The 27,672-nt window shown below is 32.6% G+C and overlaps 3 protein-coding genes across 4 annotated transcripts; 2 read left to right on the top strand and 1 right to left on the bottom strand.

The window, feature by feature from the left end:
- Positions 1-2,983: 2,983 nt before the first annotated feature.
- On the top strand, positions 2,984-12,217 carry LOC144840295 (uncharacterized). Its single transcript, XM_078696073.1, has 3 exons — positions 2,984-4,483; positions 9,248-9,396; positions 9,587-12,217. The coding sequence occupies exons 1-3, from the start codon at positions 3,327-3,329 to the stop codon at positions 9,739-9,741; spliced, it is 1,461 nt and encodes a 486-aa protein (XP_078552199.1). The 5' UTR covers positions 2,984-3,326; the 3' UTR covers positions 9,742-12,217.
- A 109-nt stretch (positions 12,218-12,326) lies between these two features.
- On the bottom strand, positions 12,327-14,933 carry LOC144840326 (DNA-directed RNA polymerase III subunit RPC8-like). 2 transcript variants are annotated; one of them, XM_078696113.1, is made up of 6 exons: positions 14,857-14,933; positions 14,039-14,198; positions 13,467-13,650; positions 13,234-13,297; positions 12,720-12,924; positions 12,327-12,568 (listed from the first exon to the last, which is right to left on the bottom strand). In XM_078696113.1, the coding sequence occupies exons 2-6, from the start codon at positions 14,147-14,149 to the stop codon at positions 12,518-12,520; spliced, it is 615 nt and encodes a 204-aa protein (XP_078552239.1). In that variant the 5' UTR covers positions 14,150-14,198; positions 14,857-14,933; the 3' UTR covers positions 12,327-12,517. The 2 variants fall into 2 exon arrangements, with proteins under 2 accessions (XP_078552239.1, XP_078552238.1); XM_078696112.1 differs by having other exon boundaries at positions 12,329-12,568; positions 14,868-14,914.
- Positions 14,934-15,679: 746 nt separating this feature from the next.
- On the top strand, positions 15,680-27,330 carry LOC144840283 (H(+)/Cl(-) exchange transporter 7-like). Its single transcript, XM_078696047.1, has 21 exons — positions 15,680-16,034; positions 16,373-16,454; positions 16,607-16,693; positions 17,774-17,833; positions 19,007-19,072; positions 19,843-19,981; positions 20,277-20,386; positions 20,549-20,692; positions 21,130-21,372; positions 21,462-21,572; positions 21,899-22,014; positions 22,553-22,691; positions 23,136-23,229; positions 23,968-24,137; positions 24,342-24,393; positions 24,730-24,943; positions 25,341-25,464; positions 25,583-25,654; positions 25,769-25,945; positions 26,079-26,159; positions 26,506-27,330. The coding sequence occupies exons 2-21, from the start codon at positions 16,374-16,376 to the stop codon at positions 26,593-26,595; spliced, it is 2,370 nt and encodes a 789-aa protein (XP_078552173.1). The 5' UTR covers positions 15,680-16,034; position 16,373; the 3' UTR covers positions 26,596-27,330.
- Positions 27,331-27,672: the final 342 nt, after the last annotated feature.

Here is a 27,672-nt window from a genome sequence, read left to right on the forward strand (position 1 = left end):
ATATGCGCATTGAAGGAGGTGGTGGAGACTTTTCGACACGCGACACTCTACACCAGAATATAATTTTATTATTACCAAATTCCTGCAACAAACGCGTATGACATTACATTGAAAAGTTCGTAAGTGCTTACTTTCTCCTAAAGTTTTCAGCTTCTACCCGACCATTGTCTATCGTGTTATATGTAGACCTATACTTTTAATTTGCAATCAATTAATACATAACTATGTATACCTATTTTTAGGAAGTCGGTCGTATCGTAATAATAATGTAGACTGTATCAGTTGTTTCAGCGCATTAAAACAATGTATTAACAAAATATAAAATCGAGTCGTGATGTGTGCTGCAACGCAAAATAAATCGAAAACTTACAGATGTCCACCTTTGTACAACATCAAGTTTGTATCCAGCTAAGATATCTGTAGAATTATTGATGAACTCCAGAGCTCTGTTTTGTCCGTATGTAATCCCATCAACTACAAAACTTATCGATCGATCCAAAACAAAACTACCTATATAAATAGTTTTATCTTCGCCAGTTTGTCCGCTACACGCGTTATTAACGAATACGAGTACTAAGACTAGCAGTAATTGATGACCTAAGGTTGCCATGATTCGTCCGGGGTTCCTCAGACTTTGCCTGTAAGTTTGGATTTTCCTGCCTTTAAGTACGTTCTAAGTGGACTAACGGTAGAGGGCGAGTTTGCTTTCTCCTTATTAGAATACATGAGCTTAGGTACGACACTCGTGTTTTATAGATAATAGGCCTATAGACCTACCTCGGATTGGCTTCTAAGAATTTAACAAGGGATGGTGACCAATAGATGCGTGGTGGAGGTGCGTATACGCAACACAGTGGTGCAATCATCAGTTCCATTCCTCTTTCTATGTCGTCAAACATTTGCATTTATACTATTGTAAAAATGGCATTGTATTGAAGACTTATTAGCCGTAAATAAAATACATTAAAATAATTGGAACTATGTCCACATAATTGCCAACCACCACGAATTAAATCGTATGGTGACGTAAAACAGACAATTTTCAAACTTTAATTGTTTACGTAATCCAATAGTCATTATGTTATGTCATGACGTATGATTGGTCAGCCGAATAATGACAATTTCGTTCGAAATTGACAATTGACGTTAATGATGTTTTTTAGTGTATTTCTTCTTCTTAAAGAAAGAGGACTAAATAACTAATTGTTAATATTTATAATAAATATAATAATAATTTTTATAAACCACATTTAGTATGATACGACACTATTACGAAAGTCCTACTAAATAATTTTAGTCCTACATTTAAGTAAACTTTTTTTTTAAATTTCAATATTATACGTAGAGGAGTACAGATTGTTGAGGAGGTTGAGGAATTAAAACATTTCTCAGAAGGTATTTATTTAATATTAATTTTAATAATTAAATTCAATTTATTCGGGATGAACAGAAAAACAAAAAGTGTTATCACACATACTTGACCCGAGGGACTTCAATAGCTAAATTAATCACTTTCAATGGGACGTCCCAGCCAGAAGATTTTTTATAATGATTTTAATGATGATAATTGTTGAATTGAAAGATCACATGAATAAAGAAGACAACAGGCAGTGGTAATATTTACAAAATACTGATTTAAAAAGTGGATCACATATTATATAGGTCTACATGTAGGCTACATTGAAGTAAAACATAAACAGTTTAATAATTCAACAACGAAAAAAAATTGTATTGAGAGAAGTTGTTTTCTGCCCTCTAGACGGCTTTACTGTACCCGTTTTATAAACGCGCGGATTTAATTCAATAATATTGACACATAACATCTGTTACTTATTGCCTCTAGTATCGCATCCTGTACCAAGAGTAATATCAGCTAAACAGTGACCATACTTATAAATATAACGTAAGCTAACAAACAAACTAAGAAGTGCGTTCACCTTACACTAGTCCATCATTGTTCGAAATGGTTGCTCGAATTATACGACGTGTGTAGAAATAATGATCAATTATATTTATAATATTGATTACATGGCTTGATATTATGTTTGAAGCAGTTAAATTAAATATAGTTTGAAAGGCTTGCAGACAAAAATGACCTTTAGATGGCAAAATAAACTAATTACCGGTGGTAGGCTTTTGTGAATGAATCGATGAATATATGAAGAGAATATTGAAATGTGTTTTTGAGATGTGATTAAAATTGAGAGAAAATTTATCATTATTATATGTAGACAGGAGTAATGAACTACGGTAACATTTTATCTTTTTTTTAAGAAGTGGGAAATAAAGTATACCTATTGTAAATTTTAAAAATCTAGAGAGAAGAGAAACAAAATATATTCATTATTAATAGGATAATACATTGGCCTGTAATATTAATATATTGGCATACACACACATACAGTGGTTTTGGGGCTAGGGGGACTTATTCCACCACCCACATTGTAATGAAATATTAACCAGGGAGTTTAACTTGATAATACAAACAAACTCGATCTTATTTCAATAAAATGTAAAAAAGTAAATAAATAATAATAATAATAATATAATAACATAAAATAAACGAATGGTAATAGCAAAATCTTGATATTTCATTAAAGCGTAATTAAAAATATATTGATTCTTCAGTAGGCCTTTATAAACAATTCATGACGTGGTTTGAAATTATCATATTCCGTGTAATTATACTTCCCGATGCTCTCTACACGATATTACAGCGTTTGTTCCATCACTGACGTCATGAATACGTAATATATTAGATTCTTCATAATGAGGGAAATAATGAGCATACGATACTAAATGCACATACGTTCAAGTTAAAACCATTCAGCATACAGCATTAAGTGTAAGCATGACTGAACAAAACGACGCAGCAAACAGCGTGTTATTAATCAAACAAAATGTTATTCAAATATTGTTGATGGCAAAGAAATGTAATTATGAGAACGCGGTGTAAATGTAAAATACATGAAATGTTATGCATCGTTAATGTGCTGTATGTTTCCATAACGAAACGAAAAGTGTACGCACAACGTCAATAACCGACAGACTATTTTGTTGATGAAATAAATGATACAAGTGGAAGCGTGCTCTAGAGACTTTAATCAGAGGATGTGTAGAAAATTAAATATGAGTCATCGTCAGGTCAGGGATCGAACTTAATATTAATGTGTTTCGTTTCCTTTGCAGTTGTGTGTAGCAGGCTTCGATACTCCAGCTCATTATCTAGATGTTAAGATTAGATAGATATGGAAGCGTAGTTTTTTTGTAGACATCGCGATAACACGTAATATCCTCATCGCACCGTGTCTACTCGTAGGTGACAGATGAGAGGTATGGAAACAGTGGTGAAGAAGACATGGAATATAGTTAATGGACTTCATTTAGGCGAGTCGCGACCAGGTTTTGACAAAGACAGTAGTAAAATCATGAAGGCGAGTGGATTCTTCTCGAGTTTGTGCTCAAAAACAGACGCTGCTAATAATAATAACCAGGGAGCGCAAGAACAACCAAGTCAAAAAGAGAAACGGTCTCTCAAGGAGCGAATTCTAGGCCCAAGTAAAGCACTGTCACCGCCAGTACGACGCGGGTCTGAATTACTACGCGCGAAAGACTTCCCAGAGTTGCTTCAAAGTCAGCAGTATTTGGAAAAGCTTCTTTATTATTTTAGTCCTTGTGAAAGGTGTGTCCTAGCTCAGGTTTGTAGAACATGGAAGAAAATACTCTACCAACCGAAATATTGGAAAGATGTGACACCAATTTTACATAGGCGTGATCTTTACGACACCAAAGAGGGAGGTTCCCGCGTATTTACCTCTTTAGTTAGTTTTGAAGAACGTGGATTTGATACAGTATGCTTAGTGAATGTAGGAGATTTAGATATCTGTGAATTTATAGATCATTGTCCTAAAACAAAGAAATGTCTCAAGGCTGTCAGTTTGAAACGTTCGACGGTGAGTGATGCAGGGCTGGAGGTAATGATCGAACAACTAGGGGCCCTAGAAAGTCTTGAGCTTAGTGGCTGTAACGACTTCACCGAAAATGGTCTCTGGTCTAGCTTACTTCCTAGGATAACTGTTCTTAGTATTAGTGATTGTATTAACGTAGCAGACGATAGCGTCGCCGCCATAGCTCAACGTCTACCATTTCTCCAGGAACTGAATCTTCAGGCATATCACGTCACTGACGGAGTACTGGCTTATTTTAGCGGGAAACAAAGTGATACAATGTCTGTCCTACGGTTAAAATCGTGCTGGGAAATTAGTAATAATGCTGTTGTAAATATTGTGAGCAGCTTGCCAAGCCTAGCTGTGTTGAGTCTTTCTGGTTGTAGTAAAATTACAGATGAAGGAGTGCGGCTAATTGCTGAGAACATGGGGATGTTAAAATCGCTTGACCTCTCCTGGTGTCCCAGGATTACAGATACTGCTCTGGAGCACATAGCTTGTGATTTACCGAAGCTTGAAGAACTTATCTTAGACAGGTAAATATGATGTTGATGTGTTTTGTATTGTGTACTTGTCACTAAAAAGTCACTCTTTCCTTTTAGAACCAAACTATCATCAATAATGGGACATTTTTAAGGTAGCGTTTTAAATGGTCATTGCTTTTTAAAATTTAGAAGTGACTCCAAGATGAGTTTCAAAATTTAGGAGCACTACAAGGCATCCTATGATACCAGAATGAACAGATGTTATATAGGCAGTGTTTTTTAACAGCACTCTTTTACTGAACAAGGCCATATCGGTGAAAATTCAACAATTCCCTTTCTTTCCCTAAGCTCTCCCGATTGTGTGTTTATACAGTGGATATCAAATGTTCACTTGATTGAATTCATTTAGAATTAGTAGTGACTGGCAAGTTTCTAGCAAAAAGCACGACATGTCATCTTCAATAGGAAACTTAATTAAACGTATCCGGAAACCCATCATTCAGTTGATGATGAAATATTAATCACTATCGAACGGATTCTAGGAATAAGCATAATAATATGTACACAATGCAGTAAGACTATAACAAGCGTTGTCACGTACAAACAAAATAATGCTTGATGTATAGCAAAAGTCTTACGCGCGCGTATGGCATTCTTGTTTTTAAAATACAAATTATAAATTTTTACAACATTCTTACGTTGATGGGTCGTTATGCACAACTTTCTTTACGTTGTTTAACGCAAGTGATTTACTGTTCAACGAGGGGAAACGTTGAATAGAAGCGTCATATCGAATGTTGTACGTTATGTGCACAAGGGGTCGTAATATTCTACTTTAATCGGGGCTTTGTACGCCTCCATAAAACCACGCATAAGATAATTTACATACGACCTGTTACGTCATATACGTAGGCTTTCCAAACCGCTCTCATTGATAGAACGTCATTCTCCGTTAATGAAGGGATGAAGATGTACAGTATTCAGGAACTAATTTAGATTCTATAAATACTACTTGGCGTGAGTCCTTGGTCGAACAATTTTAATTGCCGTCTCTTTAGTAATATTATCATGAAGTAGCTCATTATGTCATTCTCAACAAATACAGTTTGGTAAAAAGTTCCAACAGAACAGTTGTATTTTTTACAGTGAATGCTTAAACACAAACAAAATTGCAAAATAATTTATCACTTTTAATTATCCGCATTAAACATTTTCTTTCTGTTTTTAAATTAACACGCCACAGAACTCATTTTCTAGCTAAGATGGTGGTACATTGTGATTCACACTATAGGTCTACTTTAAATTTGATAAAGATCTTTAAATTCCGTGTTTACGAACCAATGTTTTGAGAAGTAGGGATACCAAGATAGTATCTCAAATTATCTTTCTGTTTAAGATAAATTATCATTGGAAATAGGAGTTTGTCAGTTTCATTCTTTTGGAAACTAAGTATGAATCATTTTGTTGTTTGTACTGACACTATTATTCAATTGAGATGGATGTCAAAGTATAGACGTTTGATTTTGACACAATCGGTTGAGACGAACATATCTTCTGAAGCAAATTGAACCTACTTTGATTAAGTAGTAACGTACAAAATTATTTTTAATTATCCTGCTATCTGTATTAATCAATTGTAATGTTTAACAGAACAAGAAATGATCTCCTTTGTTTAGTTATGACCTTATTTTATGATTTGTTAACCTATTCGATTTATTCTTAATATCATCAGGGAAGAGTTAACTCTTCCCTGGTATCATGTTCTTCACAATGATTGATATGGTAAATGTATTGCTGCACAAAGAAACTTCAATACAGTTGCTTCCTCAACTTTAATCATATCTACTGTGAAACAAATGTACTATTTTTAAAATATCTTAGCCAATTCCAATATCGATCATCAGCGAAGTGGATAGCGTATGTCTGAACACATTTGTATTTCAATGTTTGCTTTACATCTAGCTACGATTCGTTTGTTTTGTTGTGTTTGTTTACTGAGCAGTCTCCGGCGCGGCGTTTCATTGGTTATCGTACATTCGATTACGTAATATAGGAATACGGTTTGTGCGCCTGTATCATGTTATCGAATGACGTCAGCGACACATCAGAAAACCACACATTGACGCGGGCGTCCAAACGATGATGATAATATATCATATTTAGCACGCACACGTAAACTTCCGTTTCTTCGTGACGTCGTAAATCGCACTAAACTACAAAAATAATAGTACAGTATAGCCTATGTATTGATGCCCTTCTTTGATAATGCCTATTATTAATATCTGAATAACAAATATAGTGGTTTTTTTTAATGCTGGTATGCAAATGGCTACCAGTAATTACATTAGTATCTCTTCATTATTTGTATATCTTTATTGATTATATTCAGTATGCTGATAATACTGAATTTTGTAAAAGGATAATAAGAGAAAATAGAACGAGAAAATAATAATTCAAAACGTAAAGACTATAAAATTTTTAATTTTGAGCTTATGAGGACACAATGAACATGTTGTGAGAATTTTAGAAGTCCAAATAATATGTCCAAGTCACGACCTCGTATTTTGATAAAGAGCTCATTTGCATAAATACATGGTTCACCTGGTTATCGCCAAACCATGTCAACGAATGCATAGTATCATACGCATGTTAGTAACCAAACGTAATATATCATTAAAATATTAAAATTTAAACATTGCATTATTTTAATTTAAACTCTTTTCATCATTTCAATTTTTACATTGAACTTTAGCTGACACTTATAATACCTTTGAGGAATTATGACGCGCTTTATCATTGGTATCTAAATCCAAATACCATCTAATCCTACAAACATAAGTCAATATTGAATGTGTATATTGACGTTTGATGATATCAAGAAGATCCCTAATTCTAATCACAAAGTCTGAAATAAATAAGAATTTTTAATGCGTTACAGCGCGTTTCAATTGTAATCACTCGTTTCCAAATAATGGATGGATTTGCGCTGACAATCACTGAATATACATAAAATATGTTTGGTAATTTGTAAAATAATTTGTGTTTTATGAGTTTAACCTTTAAAATATTTGTATTCAATTCGTCTGAGATATGTTTTACGAAAAACAATAGCTAAATTGGCGTTCAATAAGGATTTGTGTGGCATTTGGGACTGTTTTAACCTTTTGAAATGACGTCAGAGATATTATCATGAATATTCATGAGCTATCGAGCCTAGTTTTTTTTCTGTAGTAATGCATTTTCTACAGAGATAAAAAAAAATTGACATGTATATGTGTATGTTAATGAAAGTAGATTTTTTTTTCAAAATTAACATTCTTTTTAAAATAATCTTTAGAGAGTATTTCTCATAATAGGCCTATATAAATCAAAATGTAGGCCTACAAGTAAAACATTTAAAATGTCAAGATTCAAGATTCAATTTTATTTTGCCAATTAAAATGGAAATAATATGAGTACATTTTCAAAATTTGTAAATGTATATTTAAAAAATTATTACTATATACAATATTTATATTATTTAAAATAATCAATATATTAAAAACAGACATGAATACTACAGGAATACAACATTTTAAAAGCAACAAATAAGAACATCAAAAATACTATAAACATTACATTATACAGGTTCCAATAATTAGTTAAAATATGCAATAAAAACTGGGAAGAAAATACAGAAAAAATAAAGATAAAAAATGAGGGTATAGTAAAATATTTATACGCGCGCGTGCCACAGTAGGCCTAATAATTTCAATTTTTACAACCCACTTTTAGTTCAGTTGTTTTGACCTATAGACTTTTTTTGTTGCCCTAATTTTAATTTTGTGGTGGGTAGTGTCACTAACAACTAATTACCTAATTACCACTGATTAACAATGCGGCCTCATGCAAATTAATTACACATAATAATCAGAGTATCAACCTGACGGGAAGTGATATGTGCTATTATGATTGGACAGATTTATATCGGATACGTTAACCCGAAATTGTATAAAACAACATTAGAAACTAATTTGTTACACAAGGGAACTATAAACTGATTAAATTAGTGAATTTTTAAAATATGACCTCGTTTTGGTCAAATTTGACGAAGTTAAATTAGCGTATGGGCCGGTTTCCAATATGGCTGTAGGGGATATCAAACAGATTCAAAGTTCACATATAGATTTTATATATTGTTTAATGCTTGGTTGAACTAAATAAAAAAAAAACATAATCACAAAATTACTACGGTAGCCCAAACGTCAGAATTATGAAGATAATTTTTAAGCTATTGATGTAGGCCTATTTACAGCTGTAATAAAATCAGAGAGACGTCGAGTCAGTAATGGTATTTTCATGTTGTTCATTGAATGGAATTGAATGGTAATACATTAACCGTTGCTATAGCAATGACATTTTAGAGCGGAGCTGTAATGAAATAAGTGATTGCTATTATAGAAGCTTGATAATGCGCGCGGTCACGTGCTCAACAATTATGTGTCGGCGTATCGTATGAGACGCTATTGATAACTTTACTAACTATAATAATTAATTGCAATTTTTGTTGATGAATATTAAAATGTATACTTAAGGCCTATACTTATTTATTATGTTTCTCTACTTCTTTGAATGTGCACAGTTGAATTTAATAAGTGAATGAATGTATATTGTATAGGATACACGTTTCTACAATATTGTGAACAGACTTCCTATCCTATACTTAAAATAGACAAGTTACGTGCGCGAAAAGTAAAGGGAATTGCCTTATGCACAGTTTGTGTTTTAAACACATACAACATATCACTGACTAATATTATTTTTTTTGTATTGTAGGTGTGTGCGTATTACTGATACAGGAATGGGCTACCTATCTGCGTTGAACTGTTTGGTGGCGCTATATTTACGTTGGTGCTCTCAGGTTAAAGATTTTGGTCTACAGCATTTGTACAATATGCAAAGTTTAAGGATACTTTCTGTAGCAGGTAAATTCATTTTAACATGTTTCCCACTTCAATTAAAGATTAACACCACTATAGTCCAATAAGCTGGTGAAAGTATAAGTAGCACCGCAACTACAAAAACCAACTCTACTCTGGAAATATTATTATTCTGTATGTATTTGCAGTAGCTTTATTCTGTTACTTTTCTGTAATGTTGTTTTCTTTTTTTTAGGATGCCCTTTGCTTACCGCCGCTGGACTATCTGGATTAGCACAACTAACTGATTTAGAGGAACTAGAACTGACCAATTGCCAAGGTGCTACTGCCGAACTACTCCAGTACTTTAGTGACAACTTACCTAAGTGTGCTCTCGTCCATCCACTGTGAAGAAAGAAGTACACAGTTTCAGAATAGAATACATGCAAAGATCCTATTGCTTTACAGGAAGATCTTTGACACATGACCAGATGCACGATGTATATTGAGTGAAAAAAAACACGCGCGTTGCCAATCGCGCTCTAAAATCGATGCTTATATGCAAATGACAATGATGAGCATGCGCAGTATTTCGTACGCTGATTATAGATTGCCACATTTTGTGGATTAGCATATTATATATGGTTGTTATAACAACCTGGCAGGTAGCATGCGCTTCCACGATCAGCAGACGACATACAAAAGGCGTGCGTGCCAACGACACAATTTATCGCTTACGTTGTACGGTAGTAGGCCTACTACTGTGTCGTCATATGCTGCTGACTTCTCATAATTCTGTATTCTATGCTTTCGTGCAATGTCAGTTTATATGTAGATGGTGACCTAAAGTTATGTACCATAAGTGCTAAGTGTATTAAATTTTGATATTTTTTCTTGTAAAATTGAAGAATATTCGGTATGACACAAAGAAAAATATGTAAGATGTAAATTTTATTAGATAAACTTTTATCATAGAGCATACAGAGCATTATTGATTATGAAGATCGATAAGTTAAATGATTTATAAATATTGTAGTACGAAAGGTTAAACAAATGTATAAATGGGTGATTGTCGTTGTTTATTGTCGATCTAAGCAAAGAGCTGTGAAAAATCTGGGAATTCACCAAAAACAGAGTTATTGATGAAAATTGACACCAATTCAATTAATTTTGTTAGATCTTAAGATGGTTTTCCTTTTTTGAAAATTGTCACAGTCGTTTAGGATAGCAAGTACGTGTTTTTATATCCACAATGCTTTTCATTTAATGTGCTATTTCTAAATAAACATACACAATACATGTACTATTCATATCGGTCACCAGATACCAGTGAAAGGTGGCCACGATAAAGTAAGTTAGATTGTAATCACTGTGCACTGCCCCCAGTATGGAGGCAGCTCTGTAATTTTACATAAAATGCGTGAATGTATAAGTGTTGGAAAAAATATATATTTACCTTTTTTTAAAAATATGATTTATGTTTTGCAATAGTTTCCCAAAAAGTTGTAACATTTTCTTCAGTCTTTCATTAATTATATTTTTGTTAGAAATATTCTTTAAGAATGATGACGTCATGGGATAATCATAATTAATTGTAGAATATTAATGATAAATTGACTCTGCTTATGTTTTATTTGAGTTTTGATTGAATTCAGATAAATTTAAATATGAAATGTACTGTAACTTGTTCTAAAATTGTATTGTGAATAATATCGCTTAAACACAATAAAATGGTCGTTTAAGAAGGTGGGTACGTTTAGACATCTTTCAACTTCCACACCAAGTTTCTCCACTTTTTACAACATTTTATTGTGACGAGTGACGTCAAGTTTACGCACACATAATTAATAATACGCCTTTTTTACGCGCTGATGACGATGTGAACCTATGATATGACGTCATTTATTTAGCTTCACATCATAAGCAATAAACATTTGTACATCTAGTTATTTTGAATAGCAATTTACGCAATATTGAAAATATGTAAATATTGAGAAAATAGAGTTTATTATAAATGCTGATTATGATACTACTTGAAATCTGAGCAGGCAGGTTTTAGCACCTCAGTCTTTAGCGTGATAACCCACGAAGACCAGCTAAAACGAAAGTTAAGCCCTACTAAAAAAAGGTACGGCGATAGTGTTTTATGCATATTATTCGCGATGAAATCACGTTACGTTATTGTTTAATTAAATTGCAATTAATGTTTTCCCCACATGAAAGCCTATAAATACTGCCCCCTATCGATGAGCACTGTTCAAGTTCGTAATATATGCAAATTAATGTATCGTGACGTGTTTTTAATCTGCACTTTCCATTGTCTACTCTGCTGTATAGATAAACTATAAACACTAAATATAAATAAATGCCTTTCTTTCCCATTAAATATTGCATACTGTGGTTTTGTAAATGTTAAGCAAAAAACTATCCAAACGCCTTTAACACAATTTTGCAAAGAAAAGAACGGATGCGTAGGCCTACGTATCGTCAATGAACACCTCGGAGAAACGCACAAACTGCATTGATGCTGATGAAAAAGATACCAGTCTTTGTAGAGACACGCGTACGTACTTGCGTACCATACATTATTTACAATAAAATCAGAAATAATATTTCTTCAATTTACGTAATCAATGAATTACAATAAATGTCACTGTATCTGGTGTAATTTAACTTCACACTTCTTACCGTACCTATTGTTGTAACAATGTGTCTCTATACTAGTACTGAACTCTATAGCCATTTCCTTTTGCCACTGTCTGCATTATGTTGATTTTCCTGGTGACAGCGGACGAATAGTGCGATATCAGAGATTGTTTGTACATAATAATTTTAATCGTACAAATTAAGGCTTACGTTATTAAAGGCTATTGCCAAGAAGTATTTATCTAGTTTTTATTTTTTATTTTTGTGCTATTGTACTCAAATCGTCTCGTCCACTCAAACACTCTTTGTAGAACATTCCAACAATATCACTTCTATTAAAGATATGTTACACTTTTATTTTTAATGTGATTTATTTCTATGCAAAATATGTACACATCATAAAATGAGAGCTTTTAAAGGATGCAATTTAAATTACGCTCAATATTAAGAGTTGTTGGTTGTAATGTCACATTTTAGAAAGTTTCTGATTTCCCTCCTTTTTGTATATCCTTTGTGAGTTTGCTGTGTGTCTATTGTTTCTTCAAGCATTCCACCATGTTAATAGCCCAAGTCCTGGCTCAGAAATTGATCCCTGTCAACAAGAATATAGAATATTAGTTTTCTTTCATATTTGTCTATACTTTATATATTCTCTACATTTCTCTTGTGTAAGCCCACATACTAAACCTGATCCAATTTTCCACACAAAAAAGAGAGAGTGAGCTCATAGTCATCCAACTCACCGTCAGTGAATAGGGTGATTTCTTCGCTTCTGACTCCTGATCATCTATGCTATGATCGTGTCCGTCCTCCGGTCCGACTGGTGTCGTGTCAACAAATGTTTCATTAATGACTCGGAAACGAATCTCTTCACCGGCATCCATGAACAAGTCATGTGTTCCTTCGTCAGTTTCATATTCCCACACCCAAACTTGCTCAGCTTCATCGCTATGGTAACATCAAAGAAAAACATTCAAGCTAGTAAATTACAGGCCTTATGCTCTAAAGCTCTGTCCACACTATCAAACTTTATGTGACAAAAAGAATGTGATGCGCCCAAATATGAACATGATGATGTCATATCACTACCATATTTAAGCATACAGTATCATATTTAAGCAGCACATCACATTTGTTTGTCACATAAAGATTGATAGTGTAGACAGAGCTTTACACCATCCTCCTTTGCCTAGTTTTGTACTTTCTTTAAATGGTTAGGATTGTATTCCTGACTGTGATGGTACTTTAAAAGGATACAATTTAGATGGTTGCTGAAGAGCATCTGGTGCGATAAGAATGTCATCAAAAAATCCTAAAGATACTGAAAAGCAATTAAATAGATTGTTTAAAATAAAAAGTAGTCAAATTCAAAAAGAAAATGTACATTCAAAGTGCATCAGGTAGTCAAGTTCAGGATCAAATTTAAGGTCAAGTTCAAGATCAAATTTAATGTCGATTTCAAGGTAAATTTAACTAAAATGAACACGTACTGTGAACGCCTTCATTGCTGCAACTTTTAATCTTTCCAATCAATATTTCATCCATAAATGGTCGAAAGACGACATATCGGAATTGAACTTTGGTGTGCGACGCTCCATCACCAGGAAAGATGAAGGATTCCTCTAACTTGGATACATCATGTAGCGCAATGCACAGACCCACATCATGAACAACCTGCAGCAATACACACAACAATCAAATGTAAACAACATATAACAACAACAAATGTATCTTCTTTTCTTATATTACATGTCAATAATTAAAGTCATTGCCTGCTTTGGCAAAGAATGGGGTCAACCCATCTCAGGTCATCCAAAAAAATGCATTTTTAAACCCTACCTCCTTCAATTTTGGTGAAATTTTGTGTATGGGTGATTTACGGTGATTAAAGTCAAACATTATCCATATACCAAATTTCATCAAAATTGAAGGAGGTAAGGTTTTAAAAAATGCATTTTTTGGAGTGAACTGAGATGGAATGACCCAATAATGAATGGTAAATGTACTTGGTTGTTGTGCGTATAAATACACTGTGCGTAGCTGTACCAAGAACCTGTCTTACCTTATTGGCTAACTTGCGATTAAGTACATCAACAACGGCAGTGTCCAGTTTGTTGTTAAACATCCACGGCTGAATGCGGACAGTGTCCATCATTTCCGCTAGGACAAACATTCTTATCCAAACATGTGTAAAGATCCCGTTCAAGTGAGTAAACTTAGATCTACATCAATAATAAAGTAAATAAAAATGAGCAACCTAAAATTACATCTTTATATAAATCCTTGCCTTGACTTTTTTTTATCATATATGGACTGGTTTTGGTAAATCGTTCTGCTCATATAATAGGCCCAATGAATATTCTTAGGCCTAGTTCTATTAGCATAGATAGTACATATACCTAGTAGTATTAAAACAACAATTTTTTTTTTATGATGGTCCTTTGTATATAGAATACAATTATAGGCCTATTTATATGTGTTTATTTGTTATTATATTAATGTATAATGTGTTAAACTATAGAAACAAAAAAAAAGGGAAGTTACAGGAAACCAAGTAATAAGTATTAGTAAACACGGTTAATTCTTGCCACATAGTATTACAGTAAAAATTTAAAAATGTTTAAAATATATAAAATAGACTTGAAATAGCCTAGGCCTGCTTATCTTGCCTAGTAGGTAGGTGGCCGATGACACAGAAGGGGGCCGCCCGCTGACGATTGCAGTGTCAGTCAGCAGATAGTTAGGCCTAGCTAGTTGATAGCAGCCTAAAAAAACCGCTTTCTTACTAGCCAAGTTGTAATAGCTTACGATGTGATATATATGGTTTTATTAATAGGGTTATACAAAAACATAATTAAAATAAGTATTTAACATACACACCATGTTTTTACGAAATTACAGCGAGCGCGGTATGGTGGCTACCATCTTGAATTTTCCAATACATACACATATGAAACGTCAAAGTCGACACTCACTCAGAGTATAAAATACATACCGAAAGATCATTTTTACCGCTTTGAATTTAGAATTTTTTTTTGTTTATGTCAAATTATTTCTTTAATGAGACTTCAATGATCAAAATACATGTTTCATGTTATTTAGTTAAGTACAGGTAGTAACCGTGTAGATAGGGGCCTAGTCTCACAAACAGAAATAAATGGCTTTTGTACTTCCAATTAGTTTTTTAAAAATTGTCAAAAGTCTCATATTGTTTAATTTAAAAAAAGAACTATTTGGCTTAAATTCTTTTAATCAAAAACTGTAAAATGTACAGTCCACTAGAGATATTAATAGTTTTGACAATAGAATGTCGATGATCATATTTCTATTCAGAAAACAAACATCGTATAGGGCCTAGAATATATGTTAATTGTCCTCCACAATCCTTCTGTGTATTGTATGTTTGTTTTATTGTTTGTATTGTTCATTTAAAATCCGGAATAAATTTAATTGAATTGAAGCATCGCGTTTGGTCAAATCATGTTTGTGGATTTTTACTTCCTTATGCATTTCCCATCTACTTTTGGCACGTTCGACGTTCCATGTTATAAACCCTCGTGACATTTTCTAACTATCTTGTTAGAAAATTATCCAATCAACGATTTAATCGGAACTATTGTCCAATCACTTACGTTTCTACAGAATTTTAATGATGCAATGTTGTCAGTCTTGCTCAAGAGAGCGTGACGAACAGCTAGGCCTCGTAAACACCACTACACACGCTTTTGTACTTAATTTATCCTAATCATCATGAAAAAGCTTATTTAAGGTGTAGGATAGGCCTGGCCTACTTTGTATATACGTTGAAGACCTAATAATATAATTAAAGTTTATCTTTTGTCTTGGAGAGGCTAGCCTAGCTATAAAAAGGTAGACGCCGCTTGAAGTGAACTTTTTTGGTGCACTCTCTCCCCACACACGATCATATCGGCGGCAGACGAGACGTGACAAGCAGGACATTCCGGCTGGACAACAGTGAATACTAACCTGAAGTAGGAGGCCTCTCTATATTACGTACAACAACAGACAGGAAAGCGAAGACAAAGTTTGAAATTGAGGTGTGTAGCCTAAATAAAATATTATTAATTTAATTTATTAATTTGATTAATAATACAATCGTCAATATTTTAGTTTTTTACTTTTAGAGGCCTAGCCGCCTAGTACAGTAGTAGTACAATATTCTATCTGTACTTAAAAAACTTTACTGTAGACCTATAGTAAGTATATATATGTTTTTATTGTGTAATACAATACTATAGAAGCGAAGCTTTAATGACGTGATGTGCAGTGAGAAATAAATTGGTTGAGAAATAAATTGGTTGGGAAATATTACAAGTAATACTATAATCAAATATAACTATTTAATTCATTGTAATTCTGGATTTATTGTACATAGAATGGCATTAAATGAGAAGACACATCTGCTTGAAAGTGGCAGGACAACATATAACGGCTCTTCATCACAAAGTGATGTTGGTGTAAGTATTTTTTGACCTCATTTCACAAGATACCCCTCAACTTTCCCAAAACAGAAAGTCAATACAGAATATAAATCAAAATGGAAACAAATGCTAGTTTTTTAGAGAGTTTCCTTTACTAATATATGATATTTTAATGTTGATACCACCAGTATGGCAACTCACTGCAGGTGGAACATAACGAAAATGTGGCGGCAAATGACGTCAGGATGAGACGTACGACCTGGGATAGGTCACCAGTAAGTTACCAAACATTCAAAACTTAATACAATCATTTTGATATAAGCTTGTATCTTGCAAAATTAAGAAAGTTTGTCATAACGTTTTGCAGGTACCAGCAGGTAATCAGTAAAACCTACAATGTAAATTACACTATTGCAGTAATACATCACAATAAATAGGATAAAATTGCCCAAAAAACTAGCTGGTCAGCTTATTTCAAAGGTTGAAAATGTAATAAAAAAATGTATACAATGGTTATTGTATAATGTACTGTAATATAACACATGCTTATTTCTATACTAAAGCCATATAGGGCCATAAATGAGGCTATTTATGCAAGTCATTGAGCTTTATACAAACTGACAGTGCTTAACCTTTGCTTCATGTCAATAACAATTGTGTGTTTGTTTGATCAGATTTTTAAATATAATAGTATATACAGTTTATATACTTTTAACTAAGTCTACTGAAAGTACTTACTAAGTACTACTACTCAGATAAATATATCATAGCGGTCAGCAAATGAATAATTTCATTTTTTAGCTAAATCTCATCCATGAGTTTTTAGTTTTACAGACCAACTTAATCATCTCTTTATGTTAGTTTCTAAATGAAGTATTTAATAATTTAGTTTTTTGTAATCCTGAAAGTATATTTAATAACTTGCATCATTTCATAAAGATATTAACTCTTTCAATTTAAACACTTAAAGTCCACTGTATCTGTAAATGAAGTAGTAGTGATTATATCATTAGTACTTGGCATACTTTAGTGACAATCATTGCTTCTTACCAACTTGGTTTATAGTGACAATAAGTAATACTTAGCAACTTGGCTATGGATTCACCTACAACTTAAAACTATAATTTATAAATGATAAGTAGCAGAGGCCATCATAATTGCATCTTGTCTTTAATATAATGACACTAGTATTTTAGTGACAATTATTAGTACTTCATGTCTTTAGTGACAACCATTGCTACTATACCAACTTAGTTCATGGTGACAATCAGTAGCAACTTGTTGTTATAAGTATGAACACAAATTAGCCAAATTAGATTTTTGGTGATTATGATAAAATTGATTTGATTTTCTAGAAGTCACCTGAAGAAGTGCAACAAATGGGCACAATGAAGTTGTTGTCATCAAAATTTGAGGTAAGGAATAAATGCAACAAAATAGTTACTTAAAGCACTGTCTACACTATCAAACTAGTTTGACAAAAAAAGTGTGATGTGCCCAAATATGGTAGTGATATTCCCAAATATGGTAGTGATATGACATCATCATGTCCATATATGAGCACATCACATTTTCACATATAGTTTGATAGTGTAGACAGAGCTTTAGTACATTCTTTCTCAGGAAGCACAATATTAATTTATAAGGATTAAAGTTTCATGAAGAAACCATTGTCTATACAGACAAATTGGTGACTGCTCCGCTCAAACTTAATTTAAAATGTTTAATAATGTTTATAATATGCCACATGTTACACTGTAACATTCTTCATTTAACAATAGAAACAGTAAAATCATTATAATTATTGTTTGATCTTATATGGTAACACAACAATTTTGTTTTGAAAAAAAAAATTAAATTATTGTTAAAATTAAGGACACAGAAATGTAAAGAGGAAATGGCTGCTAAAAAAAATCACCTGATTACAAAAATATGAGCAAGAATCATTCAAATTTAGCAGTGAACAAGTGATTGTTTTCAAGATAATATTTAACTATATTTTTGCGTGTTGCTTCCTTTGTATGGTGTATAACTTTCAGTAGAAACCTGAATTAAATAAACAGTTACATCCTGATGTGCATGAGGAAATAGTTAATAATTGAAATCTGGTACACTTTCTGTTTTTTCAATTTTGACTAAATGTATTGCAACATTGTTAGTTACACAATGATACACATGAATATAATATAACACATGATGATTATTGTTGGGAATCACCCGGGGAAATTCCGAATATTTTGATTTGATTAACAATTGATGATACAGCATTGTACCTAGGAGAACCCCAGGCTAAATGTTAAAGTTTAAATTTACCATACTCGTCTGAGCCCATAAACTCTAAATGGCAATAAGGAAATCCAACAATTTTAAGCCAGTTTTCTTTAGTATTTCTCCATTTCCATATGTCTGTAATTGGACCGAATTTTCGTAGTTGTGGACGTTTCCGTAATATTTTAGCAATAAGGACAAAACTGTCCAGATGGCCATTGTAGTATATAAAGTATATCATTCCTATTTTGAAAGTTGACTTATACGAAGGGAGAACCAAATATGAAAATAATTCAAACATGTTATTTCTTTCTTTATAGAGTTTAGATTATGATATTGTAGAGAACTCATTGTATTTTAAAGAACAAAAACAAGTAGGATCTAAGGTAAGACAAGTCACCTATAATAATAATAATAATAATAAAAACTTTATTTAATCACGGTAACACTTGTTCACCTCAATGGTGTTTTTCGACAAGGCCGTAAGACATTATACACTATTTAGCAATTAAACAATTAACAACAAGAGTTTAACTTGACAATGACAATGACACTTAATACTAAAGATATTAATTAAATTATTAATAAGGATTTAACCAAAAACTGAAAATCTTAATTTACACATCTACATCAATATTAAATTACAGTATTAAAACAAATTAGAATTTTAAAATTTGTAAAATCCAAATCGTACAAAAGAGTGAACACCACTCTCACTCCAATTGAGTGAAGTGATGCTGTACTATTATGGAATTTTCCTATGATACTGGTGAAGTCTAGTTACAGTACCAATGATTGGGTGAACATATATATTTAAAAACTGTTTAATAAAAATGGACACTCAGGTTACAACAATATTTTGTAAATAAACAAATTTAATACAAAACTGAAACTGAATCCTATTGAATTATACAATAAATGTAGTTTAGATTTTAGGATCATAGAATATAATTGTATACACTGTGCTACTTATCATCTTCTTATCTGTAATAAAATAATTGCCACCCAATTACAATTTTAAAGGTCACCATTGTATGCATAATATGAAAAAGACTTTATTGTAATTCAGTATCCAGTAGTATAATTCAACAACAATCTAATATTAAATAAATAGTAAGAAATGTTTTTGGAATTTTAATTATTCTCCTCTTTTTAGACGTCTATGATCCGGCGGATACAGACTGCTCGGTGGTTTGTAATGCTACTGATTGGAGTGATTACAGCGTGCATTGCGGCGTTCATCGACGTAATGATCGATAAGTTAGCTGGCGCCAAATACGCATTAGTTAGTAAATGTATCCTTTATAAAACTGACATCATCTGTGGCAACTTCCAATCGCCTAATGTAGATTGCTAATTGACTTAGTCCAGGCTCTTGGGTACAAATTCTGTAACCGGCCAAAAACACCACCAATACCTGAAATATATAAATTTTGAAGGAATATATAAATTATTTGTGCATTGAGATTAAAAAATAAAGAAGAAATGGTAAACAGACACTCAACTCAACAGATTCTATTGATTGGCCTGTCATTTCCATCCAGTGCAACTATTAGACGGTGCATTATAGTTCTTAACAGTTAACCTTAGATATTGATCATGATCTAGAGAGCACTAGCATTCTCATACCGTTCCTTTTATGGTTGGCAGTGGATGTTGGTTTTGTTTCTATAGCAGCTATTCTTGTCACTTTTGTGGAGGTAAGCCCGATAGGTCAGCATTTATGTATATAACTACAGTTATGTATGTGACTCTTAAGACAATTTGTAATATATAAGATTGTTGATGTATGCTTTTTAACATTCATATTGTAAACTATTATTAAAAAATATCAGTAAAAGTTAATTTGCCTTTGTTTACAGCCCGTAGCTGCAGGAAGTGGAATACCACAAATTAAATGTTACTTAAATGGAGTCAAAATACCTCATGTTGTACGAATTAAAACTCTTTTTACTAAAGTCATCGGTGTCATATTTGGCATGTCAGGAGGGCTAGCCATTGGCAAGGTTAGTAACTCTTTGGTTGTTTATTTAGTTTGTGTTTCCTTTTCATGTTTGTATTACAATTGTATTCATCCAGGCATCAAAAATGACTATAGTAAAATACAGAGAGAGAGCCATTGCAACATTGTAGTGGCCTCTCCCACTTAGCCAACTTATAACTCCTAAATTGTGCAATCCTAGGATTCCTTTGCCAGAATTGCTAGTAGAACCAAGTAAAGACCCTTGCAACTAATAGTAGAATTTCTGCAGAAGTTGTCAGAGAAGTAGAAGAATGTCCACTAATCTGCCATGTTGAGTAGAACTAAACATTCCAGATTTGTCCTGGTTACCTTTTAAAAAGATAATAGCTAACTCTTACTACCAAAGACCTGACAGATATAAAACAATAAGATACAATATCTTCTTTTTCATCCATTTTCACTTTTATTATTTTGAATCAGGAAGGGCCTATGATTCATTCTGGCGCAGTGGTTGCAGCTGGAATTTCCCAAGGAAGAAGCACCTCGTTCAAATTTGATTGTAAACTGTTTCAGTATTTCCGATCGGATCATGAAAAGCGTGATTTTGTTTCTGGAGGTGCAGCCGCTGGTGTATCAGCTGCTTTCGGAGCTCCTGTAGGGGGCGTGCTTTTTAGTTTAGAAGAAGGTGCTAGCTTCTGGAATCAAAGTCTGACATGGAGAATAGTAAGTTAAAGTTTATTTGTTTTTTTGTAGCAAAAACTAAACTATGCCACTAAGTTAATGATGTATATCATTGTTACTTTTCCATGTAGTTTTTTGCATCGATGGTGTCTACTTTTACGTTAAATGTTCTGTTAAGTTATTACCATAATGATCCATGGAGTCTGTCAAGTCCAGGTCTGGTCAATTTTGGACAATTTGAGGTAAAGTATCATTTAGATTATATATTATAAAGACATTAAGGGTGGTAACATTATTGCAATGAAACAAGATGGGTTTTATGTTGACCTTGTGTTTACCATAAACTGAATGAAAGACTTTAAAAAAATCAAGTATGTTAATGTTACGGCAGAAGACGGTAGAATTAACTCTCAGAATGATAATTTACCAAAAAAAAGAATGAATGATTGATAAATTGTTCTAATCCCCATGTTTTTGCTTTAATCCCCATGTTTTTGCTCTTATCCCCATGTTTTTGCTCTAATCCCCATGTATTTGCTCTAATCCCCTGTTTTACTTCTTTTTCTAGGGCAAAGATTACTATGGCTATGAAATACCAATATTTATTGCAATGGCTGTGATTGGTGGCCTTCTAGGTGCTCTCTTCAACACTGTTAACTATAGGTTGTCTGTATTTAGAATCAAGTAAGTAAAATTGTGTATTCTGCTCTGGCTAATAATGTAAACTGGAAGAACATGGAAAAACTGTATTTTAAGCTCTGTCTACACTATCTAACTTTATGTGACAAAAAAATGTGATGTGCCATGATGATGTCATGTGCCATGATGATGTCATATAACAATCATATTTGGGCACATCACATTTTTTGGTCAAACTAGTATACATGGCTGTAGTCGCGTGCTCAAGTTAGTGTTTACCGACCGACCGACCAACCGACCGACATAGTGAGCTGTAGAGTCGCGTTGCATGCGACTAAAAACTGGAAGGAAGCAACTAAGTGTAACAGATATCTTAACATGCCTAATGTTTATATAGTTTAGTCTAGACAGTGTTTACATCTACCTGGTCTGTGTTAAAGTTTAATAGCCAGATATGGATTTGATATTTAGGAGGTTGAATAAATATGTCTTTTTTTAACCGTAATGACTTTTGCTTGCCTGGCTGAGTTATGTCTAGCCTATGAATAACCTTCCTCACAAAGAATTGTTTGTTATTGTTTAGGTATTTATATAAAAGATGGATGCATTTAGTAGAAGCCATGTTAGTTGCTAGTGTTACAGCAACTTTAGCTTTCTTAGCAATATACAATATTCAAGATTGTAGGTCGTTACCACAGGAAGAGGTCAAATATCCATTGCAGGTAAAGAGATATCAAATTAAGACAGCGTTTGCCCTTCATACGATATTCACATACCTTAAGCTCGGTCTACACTATCAAACTTTATGTGAGAAAAAAATGTGATGTGCTAATATATTATGGACACGATGATGTCATATTACTACCATATTTGGGCACATCACACTTTTTCTGTCAAACTAGATTGATAGTGTAAACAGAGCTTTACAGGTTATGTCATTGTATAAAAATACATGTTACTTCCTTGTTTGTAATTAACAATGTGTCAAAAATTCTTTTTATCAGGAAGAGAAGGTTTGTACCATTTAATCTCGTAACTGGTACCATTGGTTTGATAAAAAGAATTTTTTACACATTACTTCCTTGTTGTTTAAATGATGCTTTCATTTTCTGCAAAAGAATTTTTTGCGCAATTAATATTGATTGATTTTCACATTTGTTTGACAGATGTTCTGTGCTGATGGGGAATACTCAGCAACAGCTAGTTTGTTTTTTAGTACGCCAGAAGCATCCATCAAAAACCTCTTTCATGATCCACCAGGTATATCATTTTTTTCTATACTAGTCTTAGTGATAAAACTATATACTGTACTGATGTGATATATATTGCAAATCCAATACTATACACAATGGTAAGACAGCTCTGTCTACACTATCAAACTATGTGATATTCATTCATCTTTTTATTTCGGGATACCATGGTGACATATATATCCATAGCAAAAGAGAAAAAAAAAATCTTAATCTAAGAGCTCAAAGAATAAAAACAAAAATGTATATATATAAAGTCAATGCAACAAGGCATTCCATTGTATGTGCATTCTTGACACATTAAGAACGTGGCGATTAATGGCCATGATCAAAGAATTACTACTTGCGTTCACACAAATTTTAAAACTAAAATCAGATTTTCTAATGAACTCATATGCCTATATATGGACATGATAATGTCATATCACTACCATATTTAAGCATATCACTAACATATTTGGGCACATAGACAGAGCTTTAATGTAGGAAAATAGGATTTGAACCATTAACCTTCATCAAACAAGCAGGTTTCTCACTTAATAAATCGAACTCATTATCATAAACAAGTTTTTTCTAAACACAAAAATTATTTGAAGTAATTGAAAGGAGAAAAGTAATAGTTCAAACCATATTTTTAAATTTTATATGTTACTGAAAGTTTCAAACGAATTAAAAGAGCGTTGTCCCCACGAAAAAGAAAAAATAGGTCAAATGTCACTAATTTTCTTGTTTTTCCTTTGTGTTTCAGATGCTTACTCAGTCAAAACTTTATTAGTGTTTTTTATCGTATATTTTCTACTTTCGTGCTGGACATACGGACTCAACATTCCAAGCGGGCTTTTTATTCCATGCATTCTCACAGGAGCAGCGTGGGGTCGTTTATTTGGTATTCTGATTAATACCGTTTTACCAGACGCAGTAAGTATATTAAAATGTTTATTTTTAGTTTTTATAAAAGTATTATATTTGTTTGTTGTAGACTTTATTGTACAAATAGCACTTAGTTTAATTGTGTTGCTGAATTTAAATATGTTTATTTATCATTTAAATTTTACATAAGGCTATTGGTTTACGAATTTTAAAATAGATTTCTTTTTAATAAACCACTTGTTTGTTCTTTAGCAATTGTCTGACCCTGGTAAATACGCACTAATAGGAGCAGCAGCCCATCTAGGTAAACATAATATGATTTTATTGTAATTGTAAAAGAAGACTAAGGAACACTATCAAACTAGTTTGACAAAAAAAGTGTGATGTGCCCAAATATGGTCTATATATGATATGACATCATCATGTCCATATACTGTATGGGCACATCACATTTTTGTTCACATAAATTTGATAGTGTAGACAAAACTTAAGACAAATACATTTTTCAAATTCATCATTCGACTTTTGTGGGTTACCATTGAAACTTGTTAAATACAATTTATGGTGTGTATTAATGGTGTGTGTATTAATGGTGTGTGTATGGTGATACACAATAATAATTGTTTTTGTTATCAATCAGGGGGAGTGTTACGAATGACCATCAGTTTAACGGTCATCTTAATTGAGGCGACAGGCAACATAACGTATGGTCTACCTCTCATGCTGGTTCTTGTCTTCGCCAAATGGATAGGAGACATATTCAACGAAGGCCTGTATGACATACACATACAACTACAGAGCGTTCCTATATTGCCATGGGAACCACCACAGCTAACTGCTAATATTCATGCACGGTTAGATCATGCTGTTTTATTTTTGCCATATCATATTTAGTAAATAAAATGTGTATGTTTAAAATTATTTTGTGATGTGATGAGGGTTTTCAATACCAATAGTAAGTCTTCTATAAAATTATTTTCATCATGAATGTTAACATCGTTAATATCTTAAATTTTGTTTGAATTTTAAAATTGTTATCTGTTTGAGAATTGTAACTTTATAAATCATATTGTATCTTTATTCATCTGTATTTATTTGTATTGTTTTTTAAAAGGAACTCTTACCCAAGTCAGCTGGTACTGCTGTAGTACAACTGAGAGGTACCCTTGTAAAATAAAGTTGAATAAAAAAATCATGATCAATACCATTTTCTTAATATCAACATTAATTTTATTGATTGTTTTTTTTCAGTGAGGTAATGAATCAGCCTGTAGTAACTTTAAACACAATTGAAAATGTTGGACGTATCATTGATGTATTAAGTTGTAAGGAATCCAAACACAATGGATTTCCTGTGGTCGACCCTCACGATCAGGTGCGTCCCCACTCAACACTAAATTTAGTAGTAATTATTTGTACTATGAATACCTGCTGTTTTAACTATGCATGTATATAAAGTATTTACATGTTAAAGATGTTATGTTATCTTTCAGAATGGGTCAACTTTCGGTACGTTTAGAGGCCTCATTTTACGTGATCAACTTCTTATTATACTTAAACATAAGGTATGTTCTTAACTTTATCATTTAGCAAATGGCAAGTTGCAGCTGTACTAAGTACAGAATTTATTATGTTCTTCTCCTTAAGATTCTTATTTTGATGACATCACGTTTTTACAGGCTTACAGTACATTCCCATTAAGCGATGCAAGTGACCACAAACTTAGAACCAAAGACTTCCAGAATAGTTATCCTAGATTCCCGGACATCTCAACCTTGAACATTACACATTTGGAACAACAGTCAAGCGTTGACCTTCGACCTTTTATGAATCAGGCACCGTATTCTGTTTCAGAGGTTTGTATCCGTACTATTCTTGGTTTAATACCATCCAAATTAGTTTGATATTAATATTTATTTATTTACACTTTATTTTCAACTGTTTTTAAAACTCGTATTTGATTTTGATTTGTTGTGTATCTTATCCTAGGATGCTTCACTTCCAAGAATTTTCCGTCTCTTCCGTGCGGTTGGCTTGCGCCATCTTGTGGTCGTAAATGATTGCAACGAGGTAATTAGTTGTGTTTGTATTGCTGTTGTAAATGTCCTGTAACTATATGTTAATTTAAGCACTAATCAATCATACAGTTTGTGGTGACCTGTACATTGCTACAAACTTTTAACAAGGATTATTTAAACGTAGCGTTCATATTCATTAAGCAAAAGTAAACAAATAAAGCAAGTAAAATAAACTTTATATCTAAAAGTATTAAATTAGAGAAGGTATTGCCTAGATCATTCTGTTTTCAAGGAGTGTTAATTATTGTCAATTGGTTAAGTAATCCATTAATAGACCATCTTGCATAATTATTGTTTCTTTAATATCATTTTTTTCTTTGCTCATTTTATTTCTACAGGTCGTTGGTATAGTAACCAGAAAGGATTTAGCCCGGTTCCGGGTCAGTGGACACGGTGTAGGGTTGGAGCAGCTTTTTATCTCAACGTAAATAAAAGATAAATAGATTTTAAAAACAATGATTTGTGCAATTATTGAGCCAGAGTTGGTTTTAATGGGTGGGTGGGGGTGACTATGAGATTTATTGGGGAGAGTGACTTGTTCTTAGTTTTATTAAGAACAATTGTTAACAATATATTTAGAGTATACTTATTTTTAATAACCACCTTATCATTATTTTTACAAATTGACAGACAACTGGGACAATGTTTAAGTGTGCCTTATGTGTGATAATTGGTGTATTCATAATAGGCAATTTTTATTGAATACTTCCATTTTCCGTTGAGTGTTTTTAATGTAAAGTATATACTTAGAGTACTGCCAAAGAAAACGTACTTATCGCTACAGATTTTGTGTTGAGTCATAGAGATATTATTCTCAATGGCTCAACACAAACATTCGCAATCAATGCACAAAGTGTAATTATAATTAGTGTAATGATTTTTACACAGAATTATGAAATGTTTTAGACATGGATAGACAAATAGATGAATGCCAAAGTTATTTTTATCTTCAATTTACTTAAAAAGTTACTAATTGTTCATGCAAATGCTGTATACATATTTTTAGATATCATTGTACTCTGAATATTTTAATAATATACATGTTTTATAGCAGTAATTGTATTATTTAGTTTCAACCTGTTATTGCATATACATGTGCCTGTATGTTAATGTAATAATTATAAATTCATTTTTAAAGCATATTAAATCTTAATATCAATTTATACATTTCTTCAGTTGGTTATTGGGTTTTGGATTCATGGAGGCATGTATTACGATTTTTTTTTTTCCATAAACTTCAAATACAATCGCTAAAAGATATCAGACTAGCATGTGAGAGTGGCAAGATTTCTAAACCGGTTTGTGCCATATTTTTTGTATCCTTGGGCATGATACTGTTATTTGTGGTTATAGCCTTCGGATGAGATGAAATGCTGTGTATATACACTACATACTTTTTGAAAAGAGCAGGGAATCGTCTATTCGCTTAGCTGATCACGGTCCTTTACTGGGACTTGAAGAACAGTCTTCACGCACTCACCAAATTAATATTTTTGATTTATATA

This window comes from Antedon bifida, chromosome 4 (assembly GCF_963402885.1).
Source record: "Antedon bifida chromosome 4, ecAntBifi1.1, whole genome shotgun sequence".
Classification (NCBI taxonomy): domain Eukaryota; kingdom Metazoa; phylum Echinodermata; class Crinoidea; order Comatulida; family Antedonidae; genus Antedon; species Antedon bifida.